Raw genomic sequence first — 21,683 nt, 5'->3', positions numbered from 1 at the left:
ATATCAATAGTATTGGTCTCCCCCCTCCCCCCCAAGAAAGAAAAGATTTTCATTGAAGCATTTTTTTGGATGCACAGAAGAATGTTCAGAATGAAACAAATTGGACAGCTTTCAAAATAACGTGTTGAATTTAATATAAAATTTTTTAAAAGCAAGTTGTAAATAAAATAGATTTGCAGTTTTACATATCTTCTTTATGTCCTACTTTGTATGTGAAAATGTTCTTTTTTATCATTAAATTTGAAATAAAAGATTCTGCTTTGTTTATGAAAAGTTTGACTAAATGATTCCTGAGGTCCCTTTCTATTCTGAGATCCTTGACCTTCCATTGTTTCTACCCTCCTGCTTCCTTCCTCTGCTCTACCCCTAGTTGCTGGACGAAATCATAAATTTATACTATGTGGATCCTCTATAAATTCACACTCATTGTCTAACATCAACTTAGTACACATTGTTATAGGACAGTCCTACTCATCTCTCATTTGTTCCTATTGCATTTCTCTCAGCATCTGTCCCAAATGTTCTTTTTTTTCTCCTCTCTCCCTCCATTTCTCCCCTCTCCCTTTACTTCTCAGCAGTTACTACATTGATAGGATTTGGGTCATCATAGGATCCTAAGTTTTTGAGCTGAAAGGGACCTCAGAGGTCATCTGTTTAAGCAATTTGCCTGAGGTATTATAGGTATTATGGTGGATCAGATGGCTCAAAACCAAATCCTCTGACTAGAACCAGTAGGCTTCCCATTGCATTGTACCATGCTGCCACTAGATATGGGTTCCTTCAGCTCCCCTTATTCCTTTCATCTTTTCAGTGTTTTCACTTGTTCTTTACTAATTCCTTCTAGTTTAAGAGTAATAGGTTCTCCTTGTTAATGAGCACCCCTCACCCAGGTGAACATATGACAAACCTTTTAGCCCAAGATAGAAGAGAAAAGCAGGAATATAGGGAAATATGGCACTCCAACATGTCTGTTGACGCTCAGTGTTTGCACTCTTAGACACTCCTAAGAGCAAACTTCCTAAATATGATATTTTCCCCCTAATGTTGCTTTACTCAGTTACAGAGCCCCTTGACTCTTGTATGTTTTGTCATCTAATCTATATTCCCCAGTTACTGTTTTGCTACTCGATTTGATAAACATGTTTACTCACTATTATCTATGATTGTCCTTTTTATAATAATGGAAAGAAGCTAAATGGGCTGAGAGAAGGTAACTTCTTTCCTCCTCTTTGGAGCAACCAGGAAAAAGGGTTTTTATCCTGTTTGGTCATGTCTGATTTTTTGACACCATGAACCAGAACACATCAATACTTTCCACGGGGTTTTCATGGCAAAGATATTGAACTGTTTTGCCCTTTCATTCTCCAGTGGATTAAGGCAAAGAAAGGTTAAGTGACTTGCCTAGAGTCACCCAGCTTCTAAGTGTCTGAGGCTGGATTTGAACTTGGGTCTTTCTGATTCTAGGCATAGTTCTCTATCTTCTGAGCCACAGGTTGTCATTAGCTCCCATGGAATCTAAGGCTCTTCCTATATAGATAGTTCTCAGAACTATTTATCTAGCCCTAACCGTTCTCCTCACCTCTAATCTCATGTCTCCAACTGCCTGTTAGACATCTCAAATTCTATTGAAAGGACTCTCTCTAGGTCCACTCAGGGCCTTTAAAAAAAATCCAATTGTGTGTGTATATATTTGTGTCTTTATCCTACTTAATCATTCTGTAGCTCTTACTCACTTCTTGATTCTTTTGGCTTTAATGCCACTATATTCTCATCAGTCTCTCCTTGCCCTTTTGAATGTTCCTTCTCTGTCTCTTTCAATGGCTTCTTATCCTCCCATACATTAAAAATAAGTATTCTTTCTTAGTCTTTTCTCCCCCTTGGTGGTTCTATTCATTATCACCCCTATTTAGGTGATTCTGAAGTCAGTATCCCTAATCCCAACTTCTCCCTAGAGCTCCAGTCCTGTCTCTGGCCTGCTAGATATCTCTACCTACATGTTCTACTGGCACCTCAAATCCAATCTATTCAAAACAACTTAATTTTTTCTTCAAAATTTGATTCTTCCCCTTATTTCCCTACTTTATTTAGTACCATTAACCTCCCTAGCTTATAGCCTAGGAATTATCTTTAATTCTTCTCCTTTATATCCATATATCTCATTCTCAGATTCTTTCTATATATCTGTCCCTTTTCTCTCCACTTCTACCACTGCTACAATCTTAGTTCAGATTCTTCTCCATTCTTCAGACTATTGTCAAAGTCTCCCAACTAGTCATCCTAGCTCTAGTTCAAAGGATCTTAACCTGTTTTGTGTCACGGACTGCTTTGGTAGTCTAGTGAAGCCTCTGGGAAGATGGAAAAACAGTCTGGCAGAAACTAGGTATAGATCAATATCTCATATTGTATCCAAGATAAATTCAAAATGAGTACAAATAAGTGGAAGAGGGAAGAAATTCCTTGTCAGATTTATAAGTAGTTGAGTTTACGACCAAATGAGAGATGGAGAGATCCATGAAAGGAAAAATGGATAATTTTGATTGCATAACATTAAAAAGGTTTTGCACAAACAAAACCATCATAGATAAAATTAGAAGAAAAAAATGAGAAAAATGCTTTGCAGCAATTTTTTTCTCATAAAGAGATATTTCTAAGACATATAGGGAACTGAATCAAATTCAGAAGAGTAATTGATAACAACTGATAAATAGTCACAAATATAAATAGGCAGTTTCCAGGGGAAGAAATCAAAACTAACAATAGCCATATTTAAAAAAAAAACTGCTCTGAATCACTACTAGAGAAATTCATATTAAAAAAATCTTGAGGTACCACCTCACATCCATCAGATTAGCTAAGCTGACAAAAAAAGGAGAATGACAAATGCTAGAGGAGATGTAGGAAAACAGATGAATTAATGTCCCATTGGTGGAGCTATGAGCTGATCCAGCCATTTTGGAAAGCAATTTAGAACTATGCCCAAAAAGCTACTAAATAGTTTGTGAATACTCTTTAACTCATAATACCACTATTAGATCTGCATCCCAAAGAGATCAGAGAAAATGGAAAAGAGCACATTTGCAAAAATGTTAGTAATAGTTCTTTTTGTGGGAGTAAAGAATTAGAAACTGAGGGGATGTCAGTTAATTGGAAAATAGTTGACCAAGTTTTGTTATATAAATGTGATTGAATACTATTATGATTTAAGAAATGACAGAGGTTAAAGGTTCCAGAGAAACCTGGAAAGATTTATATGAATTGATGCAAAGTGAAGTGAGAACCAGGAGAACAGTTAATAAAATGACAGCAATATAGTAAAGATAATCAACTTTAAGAGAAATTTTGCTCAACATAATGATCCACTACAATTCCAAGGACTCATAATGAAGCATACTCTATACCTCTAGGTAGAAAACTGATGGACTCAGAGTGTGAGTTATAGTATACGTTCTCTTTTTCTTTACCTTTTTTTGACATGGCTAACGTAGAAGTTTATTTCATGACTATATAGATTTATAGTGGAATTTGTTTTTCTTGCCTTATGAGTGGGTGGGGAAGGGAAAGAAAAGGAAGAGAACTTATTTGGAACTGAAAATAAAATGAAACTAACAGGAAAAAAATTTTAAGAAAGAATAAAATGAAGCCTATGGACCCCTCTTCATAACAAAATTTTTAAATACATAGGATTACAAAGAAAGCCAATTATATTGAAATAGTTATCAAAATATATATGAAAAGCTCATGAACCCCAGGTTAAGAATACTTGTCTAAACTATAATTGCTACTATCATCCTCCAAACTACTAGCCTTTTTTAATATACCACTATGATCATGACCACTCTACTAGGAAAAATAAAACAACTTCTCATATCTCTCCTCTGTCATTCAAAACCTAAAATCTAGCTTTAGTCAACTTATTTAGAGGCATTTCAAACTATTCTCCCTTCATTTTGTTCTGTACTCTTCTCATACCATTTCCTTATGTGGAATGGATTTTGTCACTTCCTCTGTTTTTTGAAATCCCTCTCTTTAAGGACCAATTCAGATGCCCCCTCATACACAAAGCTTTTCCTTACCCTGCCCCAGCCACTCTTCAAAGGGTTTTTTCAAATTTGTCACCATATTTTGCCTGGCTTTCTCCTTTCTTTTTTCATTTTCTCACGTCAGATTTATTTGTGTAATTATCCTTCCTTGCTTTAGACACTTGATTTCCTTAAAGACAAGAGATTCTGTTAAACCTATTTTTATATCTTCAGCCACAGTGAAAGACCTTGCATAGACAACAGACATTTAATATTTGATTAGTTAGAAATTTTGTGATCTTAGCTCACAGTTTCTAAGCTACAAGGTCTACCTTTTTTTGTGAATTTCATGGTGTAGTAGAAATAGCATTGGGCTAGAGTAGAAGTAGGATGGAACCGGTTCTAGTCCCAATCCTACTCTTTCCAACTAGTCAATACTTACTATGTAACTTTAGACAAGTCCTTTCTTTGCTCTGGGCCTCAGGTCCTCCTCTGGAAAATAAGAAGGTTGGCCTTTGGCATTCTATGCTTTTGAATACAAAAAATGGAAATAATGGATGGGAGGGATGGTTCCCTATGATGTGTCCTGGGAACTACTGACAGTTGAAAGATAATCTGATAATGACTCCATGTTGGTTTCTGATGGAATTATTAATTACCTGAATGTTACCAGTGTAAAATTTAAATTAATATCCAGTAACTTCAAGTATTATATTTTATAAAGTTTATTAATGATCACTTGAAGTAGAAGAAATAAAAGAACAAAATTAGAAAGCCTAAGTAAAAAGCATGTGGGTACAATTCTCTTGCCTGACTCTTACACAGCCTCCAGAACCTGCCTTCCCAGGAGCAGAGAGTGAGGGCAGAGCTATACACACAACTTTATCTTGAAAACATAAGCATGTAACATGAGAAGGAAAATGTGAAGTTGGGAAAGAGAGTTCTGGGGAGCAAATTGTAATTACACAATCCCCCCTGTGATTCTATTGGAAAATGAGCATGTAGAAATCTCCCAGATTTACATGCCTAGTTTCCCAGTGAATCAATACACATAGCCAACATATATCTCTAAAGATCTTTAACTAGAGGTCCGTACAATGTTGTACTTTTTAAGGGGAAATTACAATAATTTGGGGATAAGAGGGAAATAAAAGAAAAAGAGAACAAAACCAATGATTGCTAGGCACATTGACAAAAAGCCAATTAGAGGGCAATCTCCTTTGGCATAAGAACTTACATTCAAAATAAATGCATTCATCCCAACCCTCTTCTCCCCCACCCCCCAGTTCAATTCACTAAATCCCAAAGTTCATTCTGGATCTTTTGGTAAAATGTGTGGTTTCTGTAGGCTTCTTTATGGCGATTTCTTCAAACAGTTCACTTTCTCGATTCGGGGAGGTAGCAATTCCCCTGAGGAGGGTGTTGACCAACACCCGATCACCCTGATAGCTGAGTTATGAGGTATATGAATCAATTCTCAAAAGAAAATCAAAGACATCAAAAAATAAAATAAAAGAGAAAAAAAGTAACTTTTGGATGAAACACAAAATATCAAAGGCTCATGTATAAATTCTAAGTAAGGAAGAATAAGCCCATAACAGGTCCTTGAATCAGGGCCCAATTAAAGTGGTTTGTGTCCCACAAGCCTGTAATAACAATTATGTACTTACCCATTCAGCACCCAGGACCTCAGAAGATTGCCATACTATGAAGAGAGAAAAAAGAGGACTAGATTTTGAAGCAGAAGGGAAATATTCCCTTGTCTGATTTTACCTTTGCTCTCAGGGATAGGGGAGACAAAATGGCAGCCAAACTGAGGTACTTGGTAGAAGTTTGTATCTGGCATGAGGGAAATCCTGCAGCTGCTTCCTCGAACCCCGAAATAAGTTCAAGTCCCCTGTTGTGGCGCAGAATCTCATCAATCCCACCGGAATTGGTTGGTCTTGACCTTGTGCTCCTTGGCACTGTGCAGTGGCTCTTTTGTGATTCCCTTATCCTGGAATCAGACACAATCATTAATCAAAGTCCCATAATATTTAACAATCAATGATAGGTTTCCATAGTCTAAAGCTTTTGGGTAGGTATTGACATTAGGGCTAATGGACATTTTAAACTTATTCGAGTGCAAAATTAAAAAAAAAACAATACTGGTAATGTGCTTCAAGTACAAAAAAATGAGAGAAAAAAGCAAACTCATACTCTATTGCACATACAAGGAAAAAATAATAAAATGTTTTTAAAAATACAAAAATTACATAGTTTACATTCTATGAAAAGGTGTCAGCCAAGTAGAGCCACAATACAAAGGTTTTTCACTCAAAAATGAGATCCACTTCCTTTTTAACTTGGCCATGATCCACAATGTGAGTGCACATGATTTTCACCAAGTAACAGCTTTTTAAAACAGTAGTACTGCAGCTAATGTACATTCAAATAAGTACCAGAAGCCCATTTAATGACAATAGCAAACAAACTGCTATCATTAGGATTCACATGAGTATAGCCACTTTCTGTGTGACATTTTAAAAACCTTTGATGCTTATGGATACTTGTCACAAGTTCTCCAGATCTAGCCCATATTTCAACCTTGGCAAAGATATTTCTAACAAAGTCAATTACTTCCATCATTCCAAAATGTGGCAGGAGAGACCAGAAAACAAACAAAAAATTCCCTGTACTGCTGATGAAGACCTTTTGGGTCTAAAATGCCACCAAGAATTTTGATCATTCTGGTGGAAGGGTAGAGTAAGCTGAAGAGTTACAAATATAAAAACCATCCAGAAGCCACTAGGCTCCATGGGAAATTCTCCCTCCAAGAGCCATCCAGGGGTTACCAAGCCACCTGGGAAAATCTTCCCACCTCCTGGATGAAATTATAACCCATCATGGGGTAGGTAACCAAGCCCTCTGGTATGAGACAGTAATAGCCATAAAAGGCTTGTATATATCCCATCCATTGCAATGTGGAGGCGAGGAATACAATAGCAAAAATCACTACTGATGTCTCATCCATTACATTTTTATAAATGTGGAGGTGGGGAACACAATAGTGCTATTTCACTTCAGCTGCTAAATGGATCCTTACCTCTTGTTACATACAACTCAAAGGTAGACAAATGAGGTAGTGGTGCTACTAGATACCTGAAAATCACTTCTGAAGACCCCTTAAAACCAAAGGTTACTGATACAGGTTGTAACCAGTTTGATGGAGTCCATCCATCATCATCTATGTAACAATTAACAAAGGCAAAAAGGAACAAAAGGCCACTAAGGCAACATGTGACCTCGATGGATCTGGTGACAAACCCAGCATCCATAAGGACCTATGGTTTTGCCATGGAAAAGGATTTGTTCAAGTTGTTTATGGACTTTTATAATGGTATTTTCTCCAATCCAATCATAGGGGGAGTGTACAATTAAAGAAAATATGACAGAACATATAGCTAATGGCCAAAACATAGCAGCTGAAAATAACATAGTGTAACAGAAGATATTAGATTAGATTAATTTGTGAACTTAAAAAAATTGAATTTTAAAGCAAACAATCAGCAGATACAATATATATGACAGGATGTGAGCAATGCATTCAAGAGTCCTTTTCTCCAGTTCTGATAGCTGCATTACAGAGACTTCTTCACTATTTGGAGGGGAAAAACTGAAACAGATAATATCAATAAGGCAATGGAGTCTGAAAAGGCTTAAAATTCACCTCCAGGCTCTTTAAGGTCCCTTCCCCTCCTGAGTATCATCATCCATCTAGATTCCTTTGGTCATACCTCTGGAGTTCTCCTTACTGAGGGGAATTTCTGTACTGAGCATAGTGTGGATGGACCCCATATTGGATGTGTTGCAGAGACTGGGTGGAATCTCCCTTCTGCATCTTGAGATTACCTAAGATATATTTCAGTTGTTTTCTCTTGGGGAGTGTAAGGGTGAAAAGGGGGTTTTATGGGTTCAGTATATTAAAAGATGGTTGCCAGAGGACTGAACTATTATCAATCCTCAATTAAGAATAATCTTAAGTCAAAAGTGACTTTTATGGTGATTTATTTACAATTAGAATGGTTGAAGGTAGGGAAATTGAGAGAGAGAAACTCTGGCCCGGAACAGGTAAGAATTTAGAGTCCCCAGCAGAGGGGCACAGAGATTAATTAAACAAGACTCCTAGCCACAAGGCCTTTTACAATTAGAGAGGCAAGAGAGGCCTCCCTGAGGGTAGAGCCTCCAGAAACACTAAGGGAAGAGAGAGTCAGCCTAACTTACCTACGTGACAATTCAAAGGGAAGCAGTCAGAGGTCTCATCAGAGATCCTTCAACACCAAGTTCAAAGCGCTAACTACCTCCACAGGAAGTTACCATCATATTTAAAAGATAGCATCTTTTGTCACTTCCTGCATCCACCTCCAATTTGCATATCCAATCATAATAGACAATTCTCATAGTACTACCTAGGGGGCAGTCAGTTGACTCTAGCACAAGTGGGTTATGGACCTCCCAGAATTAGAGTTGTTCTCACCTTTGGTGATTAAATCTAAAGATGGGAAGTATAGACTTAATCTAATTATCACAGAAGGAATAGATAAATTTCAAAGTATCCAATCAGTACAAGTACTCCCAGGAAGGTAGTAAGAAAAGACATCCTAAAGCTTTGGTAATACACTGCTCTTTCATAGAGTGGACCATACTTTTAAATCAAATTATTAAATTGGTAGCAATTCTACTTCCTGTCCATAGGTGGTGCTACCCTAGTATGTACTGGCTAGTAGTAAAAGCCTCACAAGGTTAGTAAATACAGGCTATTGGGATTTGAGCTCTAAAAGAGGCTATGAAAGCTTCCCCAGGTTAGTTTAAAAATGGGGTTGGAAGCTTAATTGGGGTGGGGCTGGTCAGTGTGGAAATAGCGGTCCCAGTTCCTAAAAGAGAAGGGAATTCTAGGCCAAGATAGAATGTGGAAGCCTGAGCTTGCTTAGAGCTCCAGCAAGACATAGGTTCTTGGCAAAATAGTAATGGAAGCAAAGGATTTGCCTGGAGTTCCTGCCTTCCTCTCTCCCAGACCCAATATCCTTTTTTTTCTAGGTGGTATACCTGTAATACATTTCATATATCAATATCTACCTATCTACATACATGTGTATTTGCATATCATATATGATACATATAGGACACACCTATACACATATACTTACATTCACACTTCCTCCTTTAAGACTTTAAATAGGAGGCAGCTAAGTGGCTCAGTGGATGGAGAGTCAGACCTGGAAACCTGAAGTCTTGGGTTCAAATGTGGCCTTAGACACTTCCTATCTGGTGACCCTGGGAAAGTCACTTAACCCCCAGTGCCTAGCCCTTACCACTCTTCTGCCTTGGAACCAATACACAGTATTGACTCCAAGAGAGAAGGTAAAAGTTTAAAAAAAAAAAAAAGACTGAATAAAAATATGTATATGTGTTGGGGTAGGTTATAAGGATAAAATCCTCAATGTATCACCTTGTGGCAATATGTCTGAGGAGTGCAAAGACAAGGCTGTGTGAGTGTGTGTGCATATGTGCTCATGTGCATGAGTGTATGTGAGTGTGTGTTCACTTCCTAGATGTGATTCAATGAATGGGAATAAGCCAAGGTGATTTAAGGTGAAACTCAATGTAGACCAAGTATAATCTATCATAAGATGGAGAAATGTATTTGTCTGTTTCTATGAAGGGAAAAACCTTTAATATTCTGGGACTTCAAGGTCTGCAGCTCAGATAGTTAAGCATCTTTCTGTGGGAAACATACAGATTGTCAATGTAACTTTCGGCTCAGTATTCTCATGAATGTTGTCATAGTAACATGAACTAGACCCGTTGTGGGCAGAGGAGTTCTCCTGGGCCATGGGTAACATCTTGGAGACTCATTTAGAATGTGAGGGGTTGATTTCCATCAGCCTCAACTATTTAAGCCCATCTGGGGAGTCCTTCACATATTCAGAACTCATTAGAGCTTGATTGATTTTTGTTTTTGAGCTAGCCTTCTTATCCTATTGTAATTTTGCACTAGACCACTTTCTGAAATTCCCTCTGGTTTTGCAGGGATCCACCAAAGAATTTTGGAGTCATCTGTATGTTTCTTGGTCCTCTAGAGGTAATTTGTCTGGACTTTTAACTGGGTTGCCTTAAATACAAGATGGATCAACAGAGTTCACCTAGGACAATTTGATTGCTCAACCCCAGGACCTGCGTCTCTTATTGAGTATTTTGATGTGCAATATCAAAGTGAGGAAATTAGGATATTGATTAAGTATTGATTAAAATAAGATATTTGGTAAAGAGATCTCTGAGGGTGCAGGCAAGGCAGAGTGTTGGGCATGACACCAGAACTTAGAAGGAGGAACACAGGAAAAGATTCTGGCAGTTAGTGAGGTCCTGTCACTGATGGAAGGACTTTTCTCTCTGGCTGCTGGTGGAGGCTGTAAGGATGGGATTTTGTGCAGAGGGGAGGGAACCAAAGGGAGAAGGAGACAGTTGCTGACAGTTGAGACCAGCAGAGGATGCTGAGGACTTTCTCCCAGGAGGACAAGGGAGAGTGGTCTTCTGGCAGAGGGCTGGGAGGAGTGAGGAGGTGGACAACTGTCAACTGTCTCCTCCCTTTGGTTCCCTCTCCTCTGCACAAAATCCCATCCTTACAAAGCAGACATCTGAGATCTTGCTCTGTGCTGGTGAGAAGAGAGAGAGGGAACTCTGAAAACCATCTGAAGAGGTTTTCTACTTTCCTGACAGAGAGAAGTCATCTCTAAGAAGAAGCTGATAGATCTGTTTTACTGAAGAACAGTTTTGGAGAAAGAAGGCTAAAGGCTGTTTGCCTGGACTCTGGCCATACCAGAGTGATCTGATTGTCAGTTAGTAGCTGCCATCTTGGCTGACTGAATCTATATATACTTGGAGATATCTTTATCAAACTAAGTTAATTGAATAAGGATTTTAGTTAGATAGTAATCAAATAGTGTTTTGGGGTTTTTTACTAAGTGCTAGGCAGTTTTACTGTAGCTGGAAGAACTGAAGGCTCTGTCGTGAGACAGATGTGGAAGGTGGGTGAAAAGTTGGATTCCTGTTAGTTTAAGGCTTTCCTTGTTATTAATCCTTATATTTATATCTTTTAATTATAAACAAATAGATTTTATATGAATTTATAGTCTCCAAGTAATAGTACATACTGGCTTGGTGAAGGGAAGTCACTACTGGCTTTCCTTCTGAGGGGAGAACTGAAAGATATGTTTGTGAACAATAACAAAGTATCTTACCACAGCGTCCCCTCCACAACGACACAAATAATCTCAGTACTTCATTTGTAAGAGCTCCATGTGCTCTGGGAGCTCATTTGGTCCTAGACTTTCCTTCTAAGAAAGTAAGGTGTTTTTTTTCTTTCTTTTTCCTTTCTTCTTCTTCTTTCTTTTTCTTTTTTTTTTTTTTTTTTGCTTTATTTCTCATTTTGATTTTATTAGTTGATTTGAGTTAGGACAAACCCTTATAAGTGTAGCCTATGAGGACCTGGTAAAATGTTGTTTATCAAATTTATATAACTTTGAATTTGGAGGATGATTGTAATCTCCAGGATCTGGGGCTCAAAAACCAAAACCTAAACTATTAGTTTTGAGGCTGTCTAAAAACTGCTATGTGGACTGCTTGGGACTCTGCATGGTGTACTGGAGGTAAAGAATTGTGAGATAGGTACTTTGTTAAAACTCTAGTGTAAGAGATTAGGGAATATATTTGAAAGATTGGTGTTTAAGTGTCCTCAGATTCCCAGAGGACTTTCATGAATCAGAGATATGCAGAAATGAACAAAAGTATCCCAGTTGATTGGGGATGGGACATCAAATATTTAGGGGGAGAGTGCAGTAAGATTTTGGATTTCCATGAAGGTGGGCCCCTTCCAAAGGGATATGCGCTCTAGCCCTTGTTAAACACATATGCAACAAAAGGCTCCTAGTTGGTTACTTCATCCCCCTAAAAGAAGAGATGTCCAAGCTGGCTGGTGAGTGAACCAAGAAGAGCCACTCTCTTAGTAAGATAGACTTTATTTTTTTATTTTAAAAATCCTTTTCTTCCACCTTGGAACCAATACTGTGTATTGGTTTCAAGGCAAAAAAGTGGCAAGGGGTAGGCAATGGGGGTTAAGTGACTTGCCCAGGGTCACATAGATAGGAAGGTTCTGAGGCCAGATATATTGGAACCAATCCTGTGTATTACTGATTCCAAGGCAGAAGAGTGGTAAGGACTAGGCAATGGGGGTTAAGTGACTTGCCCAGGGTCACATAGATAGGAAGTATCTGAGGTCACATTTGAATCTAGGACCTTCTACCTCTGAGCCTGACTCTCAATCCACTGAGCTACCCTGCTGCCCCAAATAAGATAGACTTTAAAAGAAGAGGACAGACTTCATCTTTCTTTTCCTCTTTTGACACATCACTTGGGATTCTTCCAGCTCTCTCTTGGATTTCCAGAAAATGAAGAGGGAGGATTTCTCTTCCTTTCCTTTCCCCAGCAACAGCAATGGTGGTTGTGAAGAAATTGCAGTAAGAACATGCAGTGATGCCTATGTGAACCCAATCCTAGACTTCAAGTCCATCAATGCCCCTTCTGTCTTGTGTTTCTCTTCTCTGAGTACCTAAAACTGAACAGCAATCTGAAAAGGTGGAGGTTTCCAGCCCTGATAGCTATTTCATGAATGTGAGAGATCTGGAGTCCTTGAATCAGAATCTGGTTGCCTAGTGGGAGATGGGTTTTGTGCAACAATTCCCTTTTCATAGGAAAGGCAACCACAACCACAAAGATGATCCATATCTTGGCTGTCTGGAAGATCCGAGTCTTGAGCGACTGTTCAGACAGAATAACCTGAGGTAAAAATGAAATCTATATATAGCAATCTCATAATTTTCCTAGAAATCTTTACTGTAATAATGGTAATGAGTTGTAGTTTGTTTTAAATATGTTAATGCATACTTAAGAAGATTATGTTTTCAGTATTTCTTTTGTGGCATAGAAAATATCATACTATATCTGATATGACTACTTTGGATACTGAATAGCTTTTCCAGAAGAGACTTTTTTTAGCCAATTTCAGATTGAGTCTCCCCAAACATAGCCATTCCTAAGCTTTAACTTTGTACACTGCAGTATGGGTACATAGTAAGCTAGAGAGTGTGAGAAAATGCTTGAATTTCCTCTGTTAGGAGATAGACTCCCCTAGGAATTTGCTCAGATCCACATAAGTGCAGAACTGGAGTCCCTTGTGAGAACAGGATGACATTGGGTTGAATATATCTGAGTGACATGGGTTTAATATAGCCTTCCTTTTACTTGTTCCAGAGGCATCACTTCTCAATATGGACTTCAGTGTGCGAGGCAGTAAAGCAGAATGGAAACTGAATTCCATTGAACCCTCAAAGTCAGAAGACTTGGGTTCAAGTCCCAAACTAGCCAACTAACTCACTGTGTGACTTTTAGTTAAGTCCTTGACTTCTCTAGGCCTCAGCTTCCTTCCCTGTAAAATGAGAAGGGCAGATGAGATGGTATCTGGAGGCCTTTCCAACATTATGAATTTATGACTCTATGGACTGACTTGGCTATGGCCCCTGCCCAGAGGGAATTGATATTTTGAAGGCTGATTCCCCAAGAGAATGATGCTTAATCCAAAGGAATGGATGACTAATGGTAGAATGTTAGGCACTGGCCACAGCCTTGGGATTTTATATTAGCTCCTCTTATATAGCTCACGAAGAACTGTTTTAAAAGAGAAGCTCTAATTAAGATAAAGGAATAAGAGTTTGGTTATGCCTCCTCTCTGACCACACTAGGCTGTGCATTGGCTGAAAGCTTGGGGTGCTAAATATCTCTTCATGATTGTAGGAGCTTACAATGATAAGGATGAGCCTGGAACAGGCAGGGAAGAGAAATGGTGTCTGGTCTTCTGGGCAAAGAACTTCAGTTTCATTCCACTTCTCATAGAACCATAGCATGTCAGCTGGATGGGCCTTTGGGACATAGAATAATAATTGTGTTGTCGTTGAGTCATTTCAGCTGTGTTTGACTCTTTGTGATCCCATTTGGGCTTTTCTTGGCAATGATGCTGGAATGGTTTGCCATTTTCTAATCCAGTTCATTCCACTTCATATCCAGATGAAGAAACTGAGGCAGGCAGGGTTAAATGACTTGCCCAGGGTCACACAGTTATTAAGTGTCTGAGGCCAGATTTGAATTCATGAAGATGAGTCTTCCTGACTTTAGGCCTAGCACTCTATCCACTGTGCCCCCTAGCTGCACCTAGTATAATAATAGCTAATAATTATTTAGCACTATCTTCCTGGTACTGTGCTAAGCCCTTTACAGCTATTATCTCATTTAACACATCCACAAAGGGAAGTAGGTATTATTATAATCCCCGTTTTACAGATAAGGAAATTGAGGCATATAGAAGTGAAATGACTGGCTCAGGGTCACATAGCTAAGAAGCATCTGAGGCCAGATTTGAACTCAGGTCTTCTGGACTTCAGGCCTAGTTTTCTATCTACTATGCCACCTAGCTGTCAGAATGTCAGACCTGGATGAAGTCTTGGAATACAGAAATGTCAGAGTTCAATGGGACCTTCAAACCTATATTGCCTGAAGTGGATGGACTCTCAGAACATGGAATGTCATAGCTGGAAGGGAGTTCAGACTAGAAAATCTTGGCACTGGAAGGGGCCTCTGAGATCATCTGATCAAGTCCTCTCATTTTATAGGTGGTCCAGAGAGAAGTTTACTACATCTATTTGGAAAATCAAAGTATTGGACTGAAACTAAAGTCTCTAAGATCTCTTCTTCTAAATCCTGTAACTAAAAATAACTTGACCAAGGGTACACAATGTGTTAGCAACTGAGCTGAAATTTGAACATAGGTCACTTGATTCCCCATCCAGGGCTCCTTACACCCCATGGTACCATCTCTTTTTCAGTTACTTTCCTTTGTGTGTTTTTTGTTGCATTGGATTGTAGCACTGGGGCAGGGCACACAGAGGAGGCTACATCTTCTACATCTACATCATCAGCTACATCTTCTACCTCTGCCCACCAAATCATTAGGCAATCTGGAGTCCTGCATGAAAGAGGAGGTTGGAAGACTTGCCACGGGCTGCTAGGTAGCACAGTGGATAGAGAACACCAGACCTGTAATCAGAAGGACAGGTTCAAATCTGACCTCAGACACTTCCTAAACGTGTGACCCTGGGGAAATCATTCAGCCCCAATTGCCTAGCCCTTGCTGTTCTTCTTAGAACTGACTAAGAGAGAAGGTAAAGGTTTAAAAAGAAAGAAAGAAAAAATAAGAAAAAGAGACTTTCTAGAACAAACCAGAGACTGGTATTTGAAGGTGAAAAATAGGATCTTTATTTTGGCTACTTTAGCATATGCACTACATAGCCATGCCCCAGTAGCTGTTGGTGCCAACATGGGGATGGGCATAAAAGGCTCAAAAGCAAGGTCCCCTGCCCGCTCTACTACAAAGGCTTTATATAAACTATGGGCAGAATCAAACACCATTTTGGAGTAACATTTAAAAATCTTGTTTTAAAACCAGAATATTTCCCTAGCAACAATAGCAAGCATGAGTGAAGCTTCCAAAACCCTTCATCTCCCATTTTCCAGATAGATGCCATTTCACATTGATATAGTGTTTTACAGTGTTTTTACAGTGAATTCATAGCCATCTTCTCATGGGATCTTCATAGCAACCTTATGGAGGAGAATTCTTATTCTTATTTTACAGACCAGGTAACCAAGGCCAGGGAAACGATCTGCCCAGGGCAACCATTTTTGGCAGAGCCAGGAGAATACAGAAATCATTCCTCTACATGAGTGAGATTCTCTCTCCAGATTTTGTGCCCCATCTATGGATTCTGACTTTCTTGTTTTACTGAAACTTGATATCCTGGAGCTAACAAGAGGCCGGAAGTTGGGAGAGAAGCAAGAAATGCTTCTTTAACAATTAGGCATTTCCCCTAAACTGGATTTTCAAAGCTGGGATCTAATCTAATCTCATTTACTGGTCAGGTTCACAGAGATTGTCCGATACAGTTTGGAAATGAAATAGGTCAACTCTCTGGACTCCCAAGTGGTCATCTGTCACTAGAATATAAGCTCTTTGAGAACAGGGACTGTCTCACTTTTTATTTGTATAACTAGAATCTGGCACAGCTCCTGACACATAGTAGGTGCTTAATAGATACTTGTTAATTGGTTGATTACTAAAGAACTCCAGGGCTTCAAAGGCACTTTGTACAGGTTAGATATTTTTTTGCTCATATCAGAATCTGTCTCTGTGTAATTTCCTTCTATTGTTCCTAATTCTATCCTTCAGAACCAAGTAGAAAAAGTCCAAGGTTCTTTTTGATAGGCCTTCGAGGATTTTAAAACAACTATCATCCCATCTTCTTCAAATCTTCTCTAGGCTAAAAATTCCTAGCTCCTTTAGCTTATATTCATATATTAAGGTGGTTTAGGACTCTTCCAAGTCTTGGTCACTTTTTCCTGGGATGGTGCTGCTTCTCATGAAGATGATGTTACTTTTTTTTTTTTTTTTTTTTAAGGCTATGCCAGAGGAGCACAATTTCGGGCAGATCCCTGTATCCCTGGGTGAGGCCAGTTTTGGGGATGAGAGGGAGAGTGAGGATTGAAATGAATGATCCTGGTCTAGACCTATGGCCTGATGGTGCAAGAAGGGGACCCCGACTGGGGTAGAGGGAGTCTTATTTCTCCAGCAAAATGGTCGCAGGCCAGGGACAGGGCATTATATCTCTGACAGTCGCCAGCCACTGTCAGGACTGCCCCATCACAGTCATGGTGGTGGTACGTCATGGGAAAAGGACCTTCTCTATGACTGTGGGAACATAAAAAACAGCCCCTTATCAGGGGGCCCTGGGTTTTAGAAAGGGTAATAGATCAGAAAGATGCAACTCAGATTTTATGACTCCCAAAGATGACTGCTGACTATCTTTGATCCTGTCGACCTGGAGAATGTTTCTGATGCAGGAGACCCCCATGGGGCCTCGAATGTTAGGGGGAAGGGAAAGATTCTTGATTGAATTTGCATGTTTTATAGGGTAAACTTGGAAGTTGTCTTATAGGGTGTGATTAGGCTCAGTTGTGTCAATTGGGATGGGCATGGGGAGATGGAGGTTTGCTCCCCACCCCTCTAGAGCCAGCCAGTGGCTCCTCAGTTGAACTTTTATCCAATGATCACATTCCAGTAGCCCTTCACTGCCTTCATCTTGTCACTTTCAAAGTTCACCACCAACTTGTGCAATCCTGGCCACCGGGGCATAAGGTCCACTCGGGTTGTGACAATATTTCCAGGCTCCACTGGTTCAGAGCTAGGAGAAGAAATAGAGAGATGGTAGAGACCTGGTTCTGAGATGCTTTCATGACCCCTTGCCCACAACCTCAAATATCTCAGGGCAATGCAGATAGGTCTGGGCCTGGGATAGGGGGGTTGGGAGGAGAGTAGAGAGAGATAGGTTCCGTTTGACCCAAGCTTCTTTAGTTTAATTGAGCTAAACCACTGCAGTCTGGGCTGCCAGAGATTCATAATCTGTAAAAACTAAAAGAGACCTTAGGCATCATCTAGTCCCATCCCAGCCCTCACTGCTAATACATGCATGCTCATGTGTGTAGTTATATGTATGTGCGTGACATAGTTAGAGGTTTGTACACAGATATAGTCTTCTTAGAGCTAGAAGGGACTTTCAAGATATTGAGTTCAAACCCTTAATTTTACAGGAGAGGAACCTGAGGCCAAAAGAAAGGGAGTAACTTGCCCAAGGTCCCATGAGAGGAAGAGCTGAGACTCGAATCCAAGTCTCCTGACTTCGAGACAGGGCTTAGGATACAGCCTCGTATAGTTATGTGTATACCACGAGCATAAGTAATTACATATATTTGCATACTGTATGGATGCTTGTATGTCGATGCGATATAATCATATGCTCACATATACACATAGGCTTATATGCATGGATGGTGGGTATTTGTCAGTATCAACAAACATATATAGGGCTAACAGTCTTGATCTGTTATAATTAGACCAAAGGGGAAGTTAGGCACCCCTGCCCGAGTTGGGGGTAGATGTGGACATGGTCTTAAAAAGCTGCGCCTGACCTATCTAAGGGAAAATCTGAAACCCATATCTAAGTCTCCCATATATCCTAAGTTTCTACATCCTCAGGACAGCAAGACTCCTAACCCAGGCCATATTAAAAACCCTTTCTTTCCAAGCTGGGCAGGGAGCAACAGTGACCCAAGGCCAGACATGATTCTGATGCTTGCTCTGGGCCGCCATCAGAGAGATGGATGTGGCTGGCTTTGGGGAGGGTGTCTGTTAGGCTTAGGTTGACTACAGTCATCCTTTCTGAAGGGCCAATGACCGTCCTTCAAGACTCAGCTGAAATGCCACTTCTCCTTTGAAGTTTCTTCTGATTTTGTTAGCCCATAATGAATTCTTTCTTTTCACGGCCCCCACAACTATGATAAATCAGTCCTATGCAATTTGGCACTTGGCAATATATGGTATTGTTAAGGTTTTCTGGCTGCTTTGTTGGAGCCTCATCCAGATGGGTAGCTGCCAGAAGGCAGGCTCTTGGCCTCCTCTTTACAGAGAAGGAGTTAAGCCCAGGATGGAGGTGGGATCGGTCAGTTGTTGGCTAGCTGATTTACAGTGGAAGAGTATACTCTGCCACTCGTCTTATTCCCTTCTGAAGTGGAGAAACTTCAATCTACAAACATAGGGGAAGCCAGCTTTAAACCTCCAGCATCTCTGGACAGAATAACTTTGCTGTGGCGAGATGGGTCATAGAATCCAAGAACATTCAGGCCAAGCTATTACCTCACCAGGAATATTCTCCATAACATTCCCGATGAAGGAGCATCAAGTCTCTGCTTCAAGACCTTCAGTGATGGAGAATCCCTACCTTCTGATGCAGTCCATTCCACTTGTAAGAATTATTAGGAAGTCTTTCCTTACATCAAGCTGAAATTTCTGTCTCTGTCTCTCTTCTCTCCCTCTCTCTCTCTCTGTTTTTCTCTCTCTCTGTTTTTCTCTCTCTCTGTCTCTGTCTCTCTTTGTCTCTGTCTCTGTCTCTCTCTCTCTTTGTCTCTGTCTCTCTCTCTCTCTGTGTGTCTCTCTCTCTGTGTCTGTCTCACTGTGTCTGTGTCTGTCTGTCTGTCCCTTTCTCTCCCTCCCCCTCTCCCCTCCTCTCTCTCTTTCTCAATTATGTGCCATTTCCCCTAGTTGCAAGAATCATAGATTCTTAGACTTAGAAAGGACTTAACAAGCGATCTCATCCAGTTCTTCTCTAGAAAGTAAATGCTCTCTGCCACATCTCTGACAGGTAGTCATTTAGCTGAGGCCAAACAGAATAAGTCTAATACCATTAGACTTTCCCCACAACCCTAGCTAAACTGGCCCCTTCCAACATTTCCAGTTTTCTTACACTTACTCCCCTTCATGTGCTTTCCTATCCAGTAACACTGGCCTTCTTGCTCTTCCTCACACATGATATTCCATCTCTCAAATAAAAATTCTCATGGCTTTCCCCCTTGCCTGGAACTCCTGCCTTCTTCCTCTCTGCCTCTTAGTTCTGGCTTCTGTCAAGACTGAGCTCAATTCTCATCTCCTGCAAGAAGTCTTTCCCAGGTTTCCTTAACCCCAGTCCTCAGAGAGTACCCTCAGTTTATCATACACACACACACACACACACACACACACACACACACACTCACACACACACACACACATATATATATAAGATATGCCACATATATAATATATAAAAGCTGAGGAAGGGTTTTTTAACCTCCCTTTGCATTCTTCTTGCTTAGCATAGTGCCTGACCCAGAGTAGATGCTTAATAAATGCTAGTTAGCTCACTGAACAGTCTATCCACCAGATTCTTGAAGATTGCTGTTGTGTTCCACCTTATCCTTTTAAGTTTTCTCTTCTCTGGAGTAAACCTGGACTCCAATCCTGACTGTCACTTACTCTCTGACCTCAGACAAGAAGTCACTTTACTGCTGGGTACCTCTAAAGGGAGGGAGTGGAAAACTGGACTAAACAGCTTCTAAGGTTCCTTCCAGGTCTAAACCAGTGATCCCATGATCTTATAACCTTAAAGAGTTTTTTCATTTCTAAATCCATACTCAGTTCCTATGGCAAATCCTTTTCTGGCATGGTCTCCAGTCCCTTTGATGTCCTGGTCACTCTCCTAAAAGCTCTACAGTTTGTTAGCTTTATTCTCTTCACAAAAGGCCCCCCCTCCTCCTGCAATCCCTTTCTACGTGTCTGAAGAGGAGACTTACACATGAGCAATCTTTTGCTCCTGGGTCAGTCCAGCCCCTTCCACGGTAAAGACACAGTCATGCAAGGGAACCTGGAGGGGGTTTTTCACGGACAGCTCAGCCACCAGCTTCCGAAACTGCTTGGGTTCTCCAAGGATCTGCAGTGGACAAAAGAAGGATATAAACCTTTTGGAAAACATCAAGGAGGTAAGGCTGTAGATCCCACCTCTGCTGTGAGGCCTTGGGCAAGTCCTTTCATCTTTCTGGGTCTCTGTTTCCTCACTTATAAAGTAAGGATCAGGATCTGTTCTGGAATCACAGGGCTATTGAGAGGATTATCATAAGCTGCCCGTGTACAATTTCTTAATTTCTAATGTAACTCACCTCCTGACTTCAGCCCTTGGGGCCTCCCGTTCCAAGTATACAACTTTCCAAGAACTGGAATCTGTGGCTCAGTGAAGAGTACATTCTTAAAGACACTGGTGCGTTTGATCCTCATGGGGGCCAGATAACTTTGCTCTTTTCCAGGACCACAGGGGTCATGACTTTGGTTGGTTGCTGCCATTAGTCTCAGGAGGAAATGTTCCAAAGAGGCTCAGGGGATGCCTTCCCACTAATAATTACTTACATTCTTATAGTTCCCTAAGATATGCAAAGGCATTTTTCCCCACAAGAGCCCTGTGAGCTCCATAGTGCAAGTATTATTGTCCTCATTTTACAGATGGGTAAACTGAGGTCCATCTAGTTAGTGTTGGAGTCTAGATTTGAATCTAGATCTATCTTGACGTCCAGCATTCTTTTCACTATTACACAATAGAGATAGATACATTGCAAAAGCATTTGTCCTGTTGCGAGGGTCAGTTTTATGATTTTATTGTCTAAGAGCTTCTAAGCTTAATATTAAAGGCAATTAATCAGAAAATTATAGAATGTCAGACCAGGAAGACACAGAAAACAAGATTAAGAACTAGAAGAAACATTAGAACAAAGAATATTAGACCCAGAAGGGAACTTGTAGATTTATTATTAAATGTAAGAGTAACTAGATACAGACCACTTTATAGTTTGCAAAATGCTTTATAAATATCTCATTTTACCTTCCCAACAAACCCAAGAGGTAAGTGCTATTACTATCTCCATTTCACAGATGAGGAAACTGAGGCAGACAGGAATTGAATGACTTGTCCATCATCACAGAATTAGGAAATGTCTGAAGCCAAATTTGAGTTAAGGTCTTCCTGACCCCAGGCTTTGTTTATCCTCTGCACTACCCAGCTGCTGCCAACACTCTCATTTCATACACAAAGAAACTAAAGCTGAGAG

At 40.1% G+C, this 21,683-nt stretch overlaps 1 protein-coding gene across 2 annotated transcripts in view; it reads right to left on the bottom strand.

Moving 5' to 3' along the window:
* Positions 1 to 15,395: 15,395 nt before the first annotated feature.
* Positions 15,396 to 21,683, bottom strand: part of TGM2 (transglutaminase 2) — a 65,387-nt gene continuing 59,099 nt past the window's right edge. For both annotated transcript variants that reach the window (XM_044664301.1, XM_044664302.1), the window contains 2 exons: positions 20,382 to 20,518; positions 15,396 to 17,401 (listed from right to left, as the gene is read on the bottom strand). In XM_044664301.1, the coding sequence (XP_044520236.1) occupies positions 17,257 to 17,401; positions 20,382 to 20,518 (282 nt within the window). In that variant the 3' untranslated portion in view covers positions 15,396 to 17,256. The remainder of the gene's footprint in view (positions 17,402 to 20,381; positions 20,519 to 21,683) is intronic.

The sequence above is a fragment of the Gracilinanus agilis genome, chromosome 2 (genome assembly GCF_016433145.1).
Source record: "Gracilinanus agilis isolate LMUSP501 chromosome 2, AgileGrace, whole genome shotgun sequence".
NCBI lineage: Eukaryota > Metazoa > Chordata > Mammalia > Didelphimorphia > Didelphidae > Gracilinanus > Gracilinanus agilis.
Note: the sequence above shows the minus strand (reverse complement) of the source record. Positions and strands in the feature narration are given on the sequence as shown.